This window comes from Anas platyrhynchos, chromosome 7 (genome assembly GCF_047663525.1).
Source record: "Anas platyrhynchos isolate ZD024472 breed Pekin duck chromosome 7, IASCAAS_PekinDuck_T2T, whole genome shotgun sequence".
Classification (NCBI taxonomy): Eukaryota; Metazoa; Chordata; class Aves; order Anseriformes; family Anatidae; genus Anas; species Anas platyrhynchos.
This window is the reverse complement of record NC_092593.1, coordinates 22,006,213-22,019,108: the sequence shown is the minus strand read 5'-3', so window position 1 is coordinate 22,019,108 and position 12,896 is coordinate 22,006,213. Positions and strand designations below refer to the sequence as shown.

At 38.4% G+C, this 12,896-nt stretch overlaps 1 protein-coding gene across 6 annotated transcripts in view; it reads right to left on the bottom strand.

Annotated features, from left to right (window-relative positions):
- Positions 1-12,896, bottom strand: part of MAP3K20 (mitogen-activated protein kinase kinase kinase 20) — a 92,609-nt gene that overhangs the window by 47,158 nt on the left and 32,555 nt on the right. For all 6 annotated transcript variants that reach the window (XM_027461181.3, XM_027461183.3, XM_027461180.3 and 3 more), the window contains exons 4-8: positions 8,898-8,999; positions 8,094-8,159; positions 7,046-7,074; positions 6,812-6,949; positions 682-768 (exon numbers count right to left, since the gene is read on the bottom strand). In XM_027461181.3, the coding sequence (XP_027316982.1) occupies positions 682-768; positions 6,812-6,949; positions 7,046-7,074; positions 8,094-8,159; positions 8,898-8,999 (422 nt within the window). The remainder of the gene's footprint in view (positions 1-681; positions 769-6,811; positions 6,950-7,045; positions 7,075-8,093; positions 8,160-8,897; positions 9,000-12,896) is intronic.

Below are 12,896 nucleotides of genomic sequence, written 5' to 3'. Positions count from 1 at the left end.
TTTGTGAGAAGAAGAAAAGCGAGGCTGGGGACACTGTACAAACGGTGTTTACACCACTGAAGTGCTTTTGAAATGGAAAGACTCTGCATGAGGAGGCTTGCAGCTATGCCACAGCCTTGCCGATACCAGTGAGGAGCTCATCTTCAATGTAGTGTTGAACGTAGGTGGCAAAACTGTAATTTCTCTCTTTTTTTAAAACTATTTTTTCTTCTTTTATTTTTGAAATTTTCATCTAAGCGGCAGTTTCTTGTACTATAGTGACTCCTGCTGGGAGAGTTAAGTTGAAGTAGCTGAAGGTCTCTTACAGATATATCAACTCCCGGCCAGTAAAAAGATGTCCTAAACGCAGGAGATGGAGTTAAACTGTTCCCCTACCTTGGACGCAATGGCTTCTTTCATCACTAAGAACAAACCCCTAGGTTTTACAATTGAGACTGAGAAACTAGTACAGTACTTGTACAATTTTTGATCTACAGCATCACGACGTGAAGCTGCAACAATTAGATGTAAAGGGTCCATTCATGAGGAATAACATCACTTTGACCCTTTGTGTTAGCTCCTACTGCTAATCTTTCCATACGCGTGAACTTACTTTCAATTTGAAGAAGATGAAAAAGTCTTTTGCAAAACCCCAATACTGTTTTCTGATCTATGTACCTGAATGTAGAAACGTAGTCTTACCTCGTTTTTTTCCACTACAAGCCAAGCTACTTGTAATCCTTCCAAGCCTTTAAAGGGGACCTCCCTTGTTAGCATCTCCCAGAGAACCTGGAACAGAAAAAAAGAAAAGAATTTTTATTTCTGTACTTTGTATTTAAAATACATTATTAAACCTTGATACAGCACTATTCTGTATCCAATTATCAGGCAACCAGTAACCATTTGCAGGAACTTGGACCACTGTTTGTGTGCAAGATACTCTGACTAAATTAATTTGGATGTTTTTGCTTTTTCCTCTACAGTACAACCCAGATAAAAAAATGGGTTGTGTGGGGTCTAATGCCTGCAATTTTGTGAGAGCCATGGGAATTGCTTTTTACTTTCTCTGTACACTATGTCACATTTGGCAGTTGAGACTTGGGTAGACAATGAACTCCTCCACTCCTTCTCAGCCCCAAGTAGACACATCTTTGCTTTTCAGTCATTTTGCATTTAAAAATATTTATTTATGATTGCAACTAGTGCTTTTAAGTAGTCAGAATCTGATCCATTAAGTATTTTGCTCCTATAAAATGCCTACAAAAACATTAAATATAATATTGCAAGCAAAGACGTAATTGTTAATCCCCAAGTATGTGATTATGTTAAACTAAACAATATACAGCCTATTGACAATTATTCTATTCTCTGTCCATATCTTATGGACACACTAATCATAGATACAAAAAAAACCTCCTAATTTCACACGCTTTCAGCATTTTAGTAACACGGTACATGAGAATCTGAGCTGCTCTGTAGAAAAGAGTTTGGCATCACCAAAGAGGCTTGCAAGTCATTGAACCTAACTTGTTTTTCTGCCACAGGGACTACATCTTGGCATTCAATCAAATTAACAGGCACTTTGTACCTTCACTTGTATGTGTCTATTTTTTATCAGAACCTTCATATACTTATCTTGTTACAAATGTCTGCATAGAAACTTTCTTCCATTCACATGCCAAACACAACAACAATAAATGACATAATCTATTTAGCATGTGACCAAATGTATTAAGAGCCTTATGCAAGTCTCTACATCCTCACTGGCTGGGTTAGTACCCAGGCTCATTCCAGCTACATCATTTTGAATGGATTCTGGCCAACTATGAAGGTAATTAAAAGAAAAATGAGAGAATATTGGCAGATGCTGCTCAAGCAGAAAAAAATGCACTGAAGCAGAGTTGGGCCTTTAATCAAGTGAACAGGGTACTCCATCAATAGACCTATTTGAATAATTCTGCTTGAGTCAGAAGACTGAATAGTAAAGGTAAATATATCTTGGAAAAATAAGTAAAAGAACAGTTTTCCTGAGAATAAAAAATATATGAGGAAAGCTATTCATAGACTTATTCATTTCTCCTGTTTGCCCCAACCCATTCTCCTTAGAAGAAGAAAAGCACTTTGATTTATAATTCCAATTCTCACCTCTCTACTGGTTGAGAAGGACATTTAACTGTGAGAGAATGAAATAATTTAGCAGCCCAAGGTACTTCAGTCAGAGAAGCAGTGTACAAAACCGTTTAAAAACAAAAAACCCTGGACCAAATCAAACATGCAGTGGAGCAGTCTTCCAGAACCAGCTCATTTGAATAATAGGAAACCATGAAGAAGAAACCCAAGTTTGCACATCACATAGAGCAAGCAGTATCTAAATACTTCTTCCAAGTACAGAACACAATGAAATACACATTAAATGTCTCTGAGAGCCCTGAGCTGGAAAACTCTACTGTTCTATTTTCTTTCAGAAGATTGAATTGTAAGGGTTGTCTAGTTTCATTCATGCACGTAAGTCTGTGCAGAACATTTTGCAACAAATTCCTTTATCATGACACCTTTAGTGTTTATTTCCACTGCCTGTATGGATCACTACTTTCCTAACCAACAGTGACAGCTTAAAATACTTCTATACTGCACACAGTTTGAGAGGAAAAAAGCTGTCTGACTAGACATGAAGAATTTTTCTTAATGCTTTATTTATCACTAAGAGGATAGGAAAGTAAAAAAAAAAAAAAACAACAAAAATTGGCATGCCAGAAACCCTTGCATTGATTTACACAGCTTTAGAGCAACATTCAAACAACATAAATTTTATATTCAGGCCAAAGGTGTAGAAAAAGATCTTCCTTCCAGTGATGACGTGTCAGTATCTCCAGTTTCATAGGACCGTCAACCTGTCTCATGAATCAGCTACCCTGAATCATAAGCTAAGATGAATGAGAGCATTACTCGTTTTACAAAAACAAAACAAAACAACAAAAACAAAACAACATCAAATGGGTATCTTCTGTATTCCCATTCGCTGCTTCCTGTCCCCAGGGTCATTCAGCAGCAGAAAACGCACCTGAACTTGACTTACCCTGGCCTCTTTATTGCAATATACACTCTGACCATTTTCTGAACTCGGTCCTCAGCTCCTATCATACAGAACCTAACCTAGCTTCCTTTTCTAGTATAATTTGAGAGATTGACATGATTCACTTCCACTCCCATCTTTGATGGTGAAGATCACCTGCTTTCTTGATCACATGACATCCCTCTGATGACAGACAGCAGGTGTTCACAGAGAAATAGCCAAGTTAGATACGGTGATGGAAAACAAATTGAGATCATTTGTAGTGGTTTGTAAGCTGTGGCATGTGAAGATGTTAGGATCATCTCTGCATACAGAGAAATAAAGTGAGAGATAAAGGTACGAATGTTCTTTCCATACATGAAGCTGAGGATAAGAATGAAATGTCTTCAGTTCTGTCAGGTCAGCTGTGCATTTCAATTCTTATCCTGTCATCTATGTGACAACAATCTAGAGAAGAAAAGAAAAAAATGCCAACCCCCATGCGAAGCCAACAAAAATTGAAAGTGCCATACAGGACAGGGAACATCCAAATAAGTAGTTTGAGGAAAAACAACAACAAGCATGGAAAACCTTCACTGAAAAAAAAAAAAGAAAAAAAAAAAGAAATGCTTTCTCTTCATAGGAAAGTGTACACAGATGAGGATCAGGAGCCACAGTTATCAGAAGTACAGCATGAGCAGAAAGCGTTGTTCTCTTAGAGGTACTGCCCTTTGCCATGAAAATTAGGTCAGTCTCCTCTGGATTGATCCAAGTGGAAGTTAAAGATCTCATAATTCTTTTCAAAAAAAGAGTAAGGGATAACCCCTGAAGCTGGCCAACATTCCCTCTATAAATAACATATGTCCTCATAGCTAAAGCAATGTATGAACTATTGCTAGGAGTGCAACAGCTGCTACATTTAACTCATCTCTGTGCTACCAATAGCCAATTAATGCTTTTACTTTTTCATTCTTGTAAGCATTTAAAATTACATTGTGTACTTATACAGGTACACAAACACACACTACCATCCACTACAAACACTTTTGCCAAGCTAACATGTTCCGAGCATCTATCTTCATGATTTCAGAACAGCTTTTAGAGAGAACACTGTAGCTCCACAGACACTTCCATATCTTGAAGAGAAGCAGAAAATCATTTTTGAGCAATGCAGACATTGATGTGATATCCTTACTGATGCGAGTGAACTTATGGGTAGATCACTTGTGGCACTTGCTCAAGAGTATGGATTTGGAAATGGATTAGAAAAGTGAATCACAGCATGGCTAAAGGAAGTTCAAAATCTATCTTTGTGGCATAATAAATCTCCTAGAATATTCAGCTTTAGCATTTCCTAGGCTGTATTATGTATTACTTACTGTTTATCTCAAATAGAATATACAGTACTGTTTATCCACCCAGGAAGAGCATGAGAAGCTAACATGAACATTAGCTACAAATACATATGCAACTGTTTGCAAAGAGGGAAGTTCATTTCAGGTGAGAAGCAAATTGGACTTATGATGTACAGGAAGACTTTGACACTTCACAGGAAAAGTGCTCTCAGACTTGAGCAGAATATTTAAAATCACAGATTAGTTTGTAGAAAGAAAAGCCAGCCAGGAAAGGAAAAAAAAAAAAAAAAGATAACAAATTAAAGAAACTTATAGGAATGGTAACAAATGCCATGAACAGAATATCTATTCCTAGCATCTTATTAGTTTACATTTGAAATGATTCTGTTCTTTGTTAACAAGCCTTTAACTGAAGAAATGCAGATTTGTCTCTCTAGCACAAAAGCTGCTGGCAAGTGTTACACTTTGAAAAAGGATTCTTTAAATGTTGTTTTTACAGATGATAATCATTTGACAAGACAAAAATACCCCTTCTAAGATTTTTTTTGTTTTCAGTCTCCTAACTAATTCTTTGCTAATCCAACACTTATAGCAGGGAGACTCCAACTTTCAAAGTTATATTCTGACAATTTCCTGCTTTCTGACAACTCCATTATGTCAGTAATTTCATCAACTGAGAACTTGGGCCATTGCCATTCTTCATTTCTACCCCTGAATCTCCTCTGAAAACAATGGTGTTCCAAGACATAGCATTGGAGTTATAAAACGATTTCTAAGTGTTTATGAATTCATAAGCTTTTACCCACAGTAGAGCACATTAGCTCAAAAACAGTATGTTAAAAAATGTGGGTCAAATATTATTAGGCATACTGAGGTAGCACTATACACCCATAACCACATTAAAATATTCTAGTAACACTAAACTGGTTTCATACTGAGAGCAGTTCAGTTTTAGCTTCAAGAACAGAAGTGTCAAAGGAGCTTTACTTTTTGGATGTAAAGTAAACTCTGTGACATACTGTTCCTACACATCTGGTAATACTTGATATGATAGAATATTAAACGATTTCTTACCTTCTCCCACTCCTAGAATGTTACTTGAAGTCAATTCACACCAAGATGACTATGTGAGCAGTCTTGAACTGTAAGACCTTTTCTGGAATTTCTCCTCTAACATTTTTTCTTTGTTTTGGAATTGGAATATTTCCCTTCAGTGGATAATATGTGATTGCTTCCAGTAACAGTTCACATTAACATTTACATTTGTTAGCTTATGTTCTATTACTGTTTGTGCCCTAGTTAAGCAAGGGTTTTTAAATCTGCTGATATAGGCTTCTTCTTTCCCCTTACAAACTGTCAACCTTTCATTTGTAAGATACCCCAACATCATCTCTCATATTTTTTCACTATAAACAAATGTTTGACAAAAAGTTTATGTAATCTATGTAGCCTTCCACCGTGACATAAGCTTAGCTATGTAAGACCATAGGTGCTAGTTTAAAAATACAGTGGTGCATCCCTTACATCTCTTCCCACCCCTCAAAGGGAAAGGGGCAATATTTTATAATATATTGTTCTGAAACAACTCCCCATTCTGTCACCAACAGTGGAACCTAAACCCAAAAAGCTATATAAACAGATACGCATGCAGACTATAACCCCACTTCCTTTTTCTTTCCTCCCAAAGTATTAATTACTGCTGTCATGGAAAGGCTATGGGGCAAGATTCATAATTGGTCTGACCAGTACTCTTTCTATCCTATTTTGTATTGCAGAGCAAAACCAATTTAGAGTTTGACTGTGGACAAAGTGAAATAGTTCACATGACTCTACCTACAAATCTGACATTCTAATGCACTATTACTGATTATTTCTCCTTCATATAAATGACAAAACCATGCTGGCATTCTCTGTATTTTTAGATTGGGCCTCTACCTCCACAAGAGGTACAGCCTCTATTTTCTCAGCTACCAGGTAACGATACCAGAATCTTTTAAACAGTTAAGCATAGAAAAGTGGCTACCTTTTTGATATAAACTCAGTGACACTCCATTTTATGGCAGTTCTGGTATACACCTATTACAATACAACCTTTTTCTCTTCTGCTTCACTAAAGCACAAGCAGAGATTAATGATGCAGATTGCTCAGTGGTTCCTGCAAGCCTTCTGACATATGCTGAATACTTGCGGTAAAGCATGCATTTTTCACACTGGCATGCTGCTAATCTAATCAGATATGGGCCTTACCAAACATGCAAGACTGTTCTTCCTATCATTTTTAAACACGTAATTATAAATTATGGGTGAGGCCTGAAAAAGTGTGATATTTTTTGCTGTCCTTATTTAGAATTGTTGTTCTTGCATCCCATGAATTCTGTTACACTGGAGTTCTGCTACTATGCAGAGAGAAATTAGAGGCACTTACCACTCCGTATGAGTATGTGTCACATGTTTCAGACACTGGGAGACTTTGGATGACTTCTGGAGCCATCCATGGAAAAGTGCCCACTAATGACATGTGTGTTGTATGTGAGTGGAACCTTGAGGCACCAAAATCACAGATCTGGCAAAAATAAACAGATAGTAGAGTGTCAACCTAATTTATCAGCCATCAAAAGATCAAGTAGCAGCATCCCTCACATAATTAAAGTGTTCATACCTTTAACACGCCATCAGCAGCTATAACAACTAAAAATGAAAAAAAAAACAATAGGTTACAAGAATGCCTTTAAAAACAAATGCGATATGTTTTCACAGAAAAAAAAAAAAAAAAAGTTTGCACTTTATCAAGAAAGCAATTCCATGCTCAGTGAGCACCCAAATATGCAGACATTCACAATTGTCCTGGTTTCTCTGAGCAGGTTTGGAGACCATCTGCTGAATACCTGAAAGCCTCTGAACAACTGCAAAGCCTTTCAGGTCTTACTAAGTTCAAAGACAGCAACACACCTATAACTAAAATACAGATAAGCTCCCTTGTCTCCAATGTAGCAGTTAGGCTTAACAACAAACTCTCGAAAAGATTTGTTAAATGAAAAAATAAATAAATAAAAAGGAGATAATTTACAACTGAAATTAGATCTAGTTTTCTTGTAACTATGATTCCCCTGTGCAGATTATTAAAATTGAGTCCCTCCTGTCCCACTACTAGATAATGTTTCAGTTCAAATCAATATTCAGCAAATTTCATAAATGCTTGTCAACTGCCAAGTACAGTCTAAACAGTGCAGCTCTATGCTGAGTGTGCATTACTCAAAAGCATGACTATCTGTCAAACCACAAAACAGGCCATGACAAAAACAAGATTTTCAGATAGGAAATAATAGGTCTTATCCAGTCTACTGTGTCTGGTGCATGCCAGTCTTTCCTGGTACTCAACAGTTCTGAATAGAAAAAACAAGTGAGGAGTGTCCAGGCAATCTCTGACAGCTGATAAGATGGACACAATCACGGTCAGCCAGACACAATTTGAAAAGAGCCCTCCACAATGCTCTAAATGACGCCAGGGACAGTAGTAGAGCTCCAACAGCTTCAGAACAGAGAGGAGGGAGGAGAAGGAAATAGACTTTTCTGTGCCACAGCAACAGCCAGTGCAGCTTGTTGACAGCCAAGGTGTTTTGCACATTCTCAAAGCTCAGGTACAGATCTGAGTGCTACAATTACAGGTAACAGTAAATACAGAGCATTTTATTGTTTTGCTACTTTACCATTCCTGGACTTCAGATCTCTGTGGATTACTTTGACTGGAGCTTCCATATGTAAATAGTGCATTCCTACACAAAACAAGAGAACAGTCTTGTTAGGCAGGCTGAGGGTGGCCTCACTTATGAGCAGTCATGTTTTTTAGGCCCCATTACTCATCCTCATTACAGGCTGGCATATGTGCAGGCTGTATTGATCGGATGCGAGAAAAGCAAAGGTCCCCATAACCTGTTTGAGTAAAAATCACTAAGCAAAGCTCATATATCTCTCAGAGCACCTATATGGTATGTTAATGCTTTTTAACGTCATATTTAGTTATTTTCTCCAATGTGTAGAGAAATGAATGGTATGAATTTAATGTTCATTAGTTTACACTAATTCTTGTGTGGTCACAGAGAACCCAAAGGACAGAACAGTTTGTTCTGTATCATTATATGAAAAATGTCAGTATGTTTACTGAGAACAAGCTTCCTTAAATATACCAATTCAAATAAAATGTAAGGATAATTATGCACTTTACCTCATAATTACACTACATCAGCAAGATTATCCTCTTGGGACTTAGGGGCAAACCATAAGTAAAACTGGCTCACAGAAGGCATTTTCACTCCTGAAATGATTTCCGACTCAAAATAATCAAGAAACATATTAAACAGTGAATGCTTGATGTTTTTGTTGTTGTTTGTTTTCTTTTATTGGCAATTTGAATAAGGAAGTATAGAAAAGCTTTTCTGACTTCATAGGGAAAGAATCTCCAGCTTTACACCCTGCTGACTGTGTAAGACATAACATACCCTGGTCTTGCTTACCTTTAGCTATGTCAGTTGCCCAGGTCATGATATGATCCATATCCATCTCTTCACTTTTGTTACTATTAATGTAATCAAACAGTGAGCCAGCAGAAGCATACTCTATTAGAAAAAAAAAAAGAAAAAAAAGGAAAAAAAGCACATGACAGTTTTAAACACTGCACCTAAATTCAAAGATCTAATAGAAACTCTGCCAGCTGCAGAAAGCAGCCAACTTCAAGCTTAATGACAGAGAATTTGCATTCAGCAGCAAACGTTATTAGTAGCGTAGTAGGAGAGTAGTAGTTTGTTCCGGCTGTCCCAGCACAGACATAATTTACTGCTACAGGAAAAGAAATGTAAAATAATCTATAATGACAGGCTTTAAAATTAAAAGGCGTTAGAAAGCTCTAGTGTAAAGAGAGCTCAGGCAAGGCAGTTCAAATTCTGGAGTAAAAGGTTCTGGTGATTATTTTCTTTTTAAAGATTTATGAAGGATAGTTCTGTTCAGAGAGAGACCTATGTAAAAATGGTAACACGCCACTGAGCAGTTTAGTCCACTTGTGACTTTACAGCTGACATGCAAATGGTGTTAAGCTTTCACTGCTTTATATTCTGTTGGCCTAGGGCAAGTCAGCACAGCTAAGAAAGCAAGATGTTTTCTTACACTCCTTATTCAGCATCAACAGAAGCTTTTCCTAACTTCTTTCACCTACACCTACAGAAACCCACAGCAGGATCATGCAGGTAGAAACAAAGGCTTTTTTGGCCTGTCAGTGTTTGCGAGTGTGACAGACAGAATCCAGTCTGACTTTCAGGGCTCACAGGGCTGCAAGCTGGAATACCAAGCTCATTACACCTACACACTTTTAAATGGGGAACTGGAAACAACAGAAACCTCCACAGTGCCACTTCTATATAGCTTGAAATTCTTCCATATTTAAACAGTGAACGTTCCTCTCCCAACCAGAACAGCAGTTAACAGATGAGATTGGTGGTACCAGATCTCCCCTATTATTTCAAAGAGGATACTCCCCACTAATCAGCAGTACTGTGTTTAAATTATGCTCCATAACAAAGGATAATTATTTTGTTTTCTAAAAAGTTAAATCAGGTATTAAATATACGGTGTTCTGTTAGGAAGAACAGGTTTGCAAGTAGAAAGGGACATAAAAAAAATAAATTTCCTACTTCCCCATCCAAGAATAGAGCAGATCAAGTAATTTATTCATTAACAAAAAATGAAAGGAAGAAACTATGGACTTAACACTAAAGCAAAGTTGGGCAATCTCCATGTGCAGCAGGTCACACTCAGCAGCCTAAAGGCTGTAGCTTCTTTGTTTAGTATTTACTGTAATTTCCCAAATAAGCTTTATGCTTATTTATTTTTTTTGGTGAACCATGAACAAATACAAGATGTTGCTCATCAGCTGAAGAAGCTGATACATTTTCTTCTTTCTGATTGCCAGGACAGAGTGAGCACACGCTGCTGTGTGTAGTCCAAGTAGCACAAAGAGTAAGGGGATGCAAGAAGCAATTCCAAGCCTTTTGCCCCTGTCTCCAAAGGCTGTTCAGTGTGCTCTTTGGGCAATCTGCAGAATTTAAAACAAGATTCCCCAAATCTTCATAGCTAATGAGGCAAACCAGCTGGTATACAATTGAAATGCCTAATTTCTGCCATTTGAAAGCAGCAACAAAATCCATCCCACCTAAGACAACAAAAATATATCTGGATTGCTGTTTGTAATAGTATTAATCAATGAATGATAGATCATCGTAGGGTAAATGCATACAAAGCAAACATTGCTCATCACCAACGAAACTGAAACCATGGGGAGATTACTGAGTGGGGAAGGAAACTCTGGGACAAGACAGAATCTGCAGCCTAGAATATGGGAGGCCACATGAGAAGATCCCATCGCTAAATGAAAGGAAAGAGGGAGTAAATAGGAAGTCACTTGCAAGCAAACGCTAGTGGTAAGTTAGTTTTGGTTCATTGCTGCAGGACCATCAGCTGCAAGTAGCCCCTGCAGGAGACAGGCACGCTGCTTCTGATGTCACCGAAAGAAGACCAAGCTGCTGACCTGCACATTTACTCAATTAAAACATCAGCTTTTTTTACCCATGATGTCATTATATATCTTATAAATGGATTCTTCAGGAATAGGCTGGCTGGACACTTTGCATGCCTTTACAATGCATAATTTGATCTGCCAGGGTCAGGGATAACTGAGATCCCTGAGCCCTTCACTGCTCTGTGTGAATGGAGACAAGCAATCTTCAAGCAACACAGCTCAATCCTTTAGTATTTCTCCTCTGTACCTATTGTGCCACGGGTTTTTACAAGAGGGATATAGATTTGAAAATTATATTGTCAGGGTATTTTTTTTTTCAATAAAGGATAAGAGGTATTTGCTTTAGAAAGAAAAGTTGCGAATAGCAAACTGTCCTTTCCCTGTGGGATACATCATATGCTTCTGCACAGAGGGGACACACAAGCTGCAAGAATCTTTAGGGAAGAAGCAGCAGTGATCAAAAACCAGATCTGAAAGCTAGACATCAAGACTGCTGTTGGCAGTCAACGACATCTAGAACTATGTGATTCATGTCAGCAGCTCGAGGGGCTGGATGATGAGCAGTAACACTGACATACATCCCAGTGGGGGAAACATGTTTTGACTGCACATGTAGATTTTCTCGTTCCTATGGGGCATTCTCAGAGAACTATTTGACAATCCCACATAAGATGTTATGTACAGCCAATACTTAGCACATGCCAATGCTTGGCTGAATGCCCTAATCTCCATCATTTTCAAGAATTATTAAGTTCTTAGGATTTCTTGCTTGGGATTTTCTCTTTCAAGACATGGATCTCTGACTAAACACAAGATTGAAACTGCAGCACTGAAAACTACCCAGAAGACCATGGAGCGAACATCTCTCTAAAAGATAAGTCAAGCACAATTAGCATTTCTTTTCTCAGTAGCCACGCTCCCATTTGAAAACTGGGGAAATGGAGCCTTGCTCCCCTTCCATCCCAAGGGACTCTAGACTCCTTGGAAGTTGCATGGAGAACCCAATGCAGTTTAAAAATAAAATGTTTTTCCTTAGCCAGGATGGATTCAGAGCTTCTCAAATAGCAAAGTGGTTGGACCACACAGAGTATAGTCTCCTTCCCACAGACAGTTAAAGAGTCCCCATTCCCAATGACATAATAAACCACTTTAGCTGTTCTCTGTCCTGTGACTGGCAAGCAGGTCAAATGACCTTCTCTGAACACTGACCTTTTGTGAGATCAAACTGAGGACTTTCTGATCCAGACATCATTCTGAGGTGTTGATTACACATTTGCTTTGTTAGTCTGCTCTCTGGTTTACACTTATTAAACTTACATTACAAATAATTATATGACCTGACTTATTAACTTTCTACTATTTTTATTGCTTAAACCAGGTATTTAAGTTCCTTTCTGATATGTTATCACCAGTCCATGCTCCAATTGGTGCAGGCTGTGGACACCCTTCATGCACCCCCGTAGTACTGGCTTCATCAACACCGCGACCTCCAGTAGCCTGACATGCCTGTAGGTACAGCAGCTCTGTATCTCACAAGTGCTCCCACCAGATTACACTGCCATCTGCTGTGATAACAGGAGGTCTAAGACACAGGTAGAAATAACTGAATTTTCACCGGTTCTGTCCACAATCAGGGGGATTTCTACAGCTGATTAGAAGTTGTGTTTTTTTTCCAGCACGTGATGCTGGGTGGACCCTTTGCAGCAGAAGCTCCTGGAGAAACTTACACTAAAATGAAGCCCTGGCCAGGGCAGCAAAGGTCAACAAGCAGATGATACTGCCTACAGACAGCTTGGTGCTATCTACATTCATAAAGACCAGGTTCTGCCCAGGAGGTGACAGACCACAGCTAGACCTGCTTTGTGGTGGGACAGACCTATGATGGCACAGCCCTGTGCCACTTGGCTCCAGGGCAGACGCATTCTGCAGCAGAGCGGGGGATCAG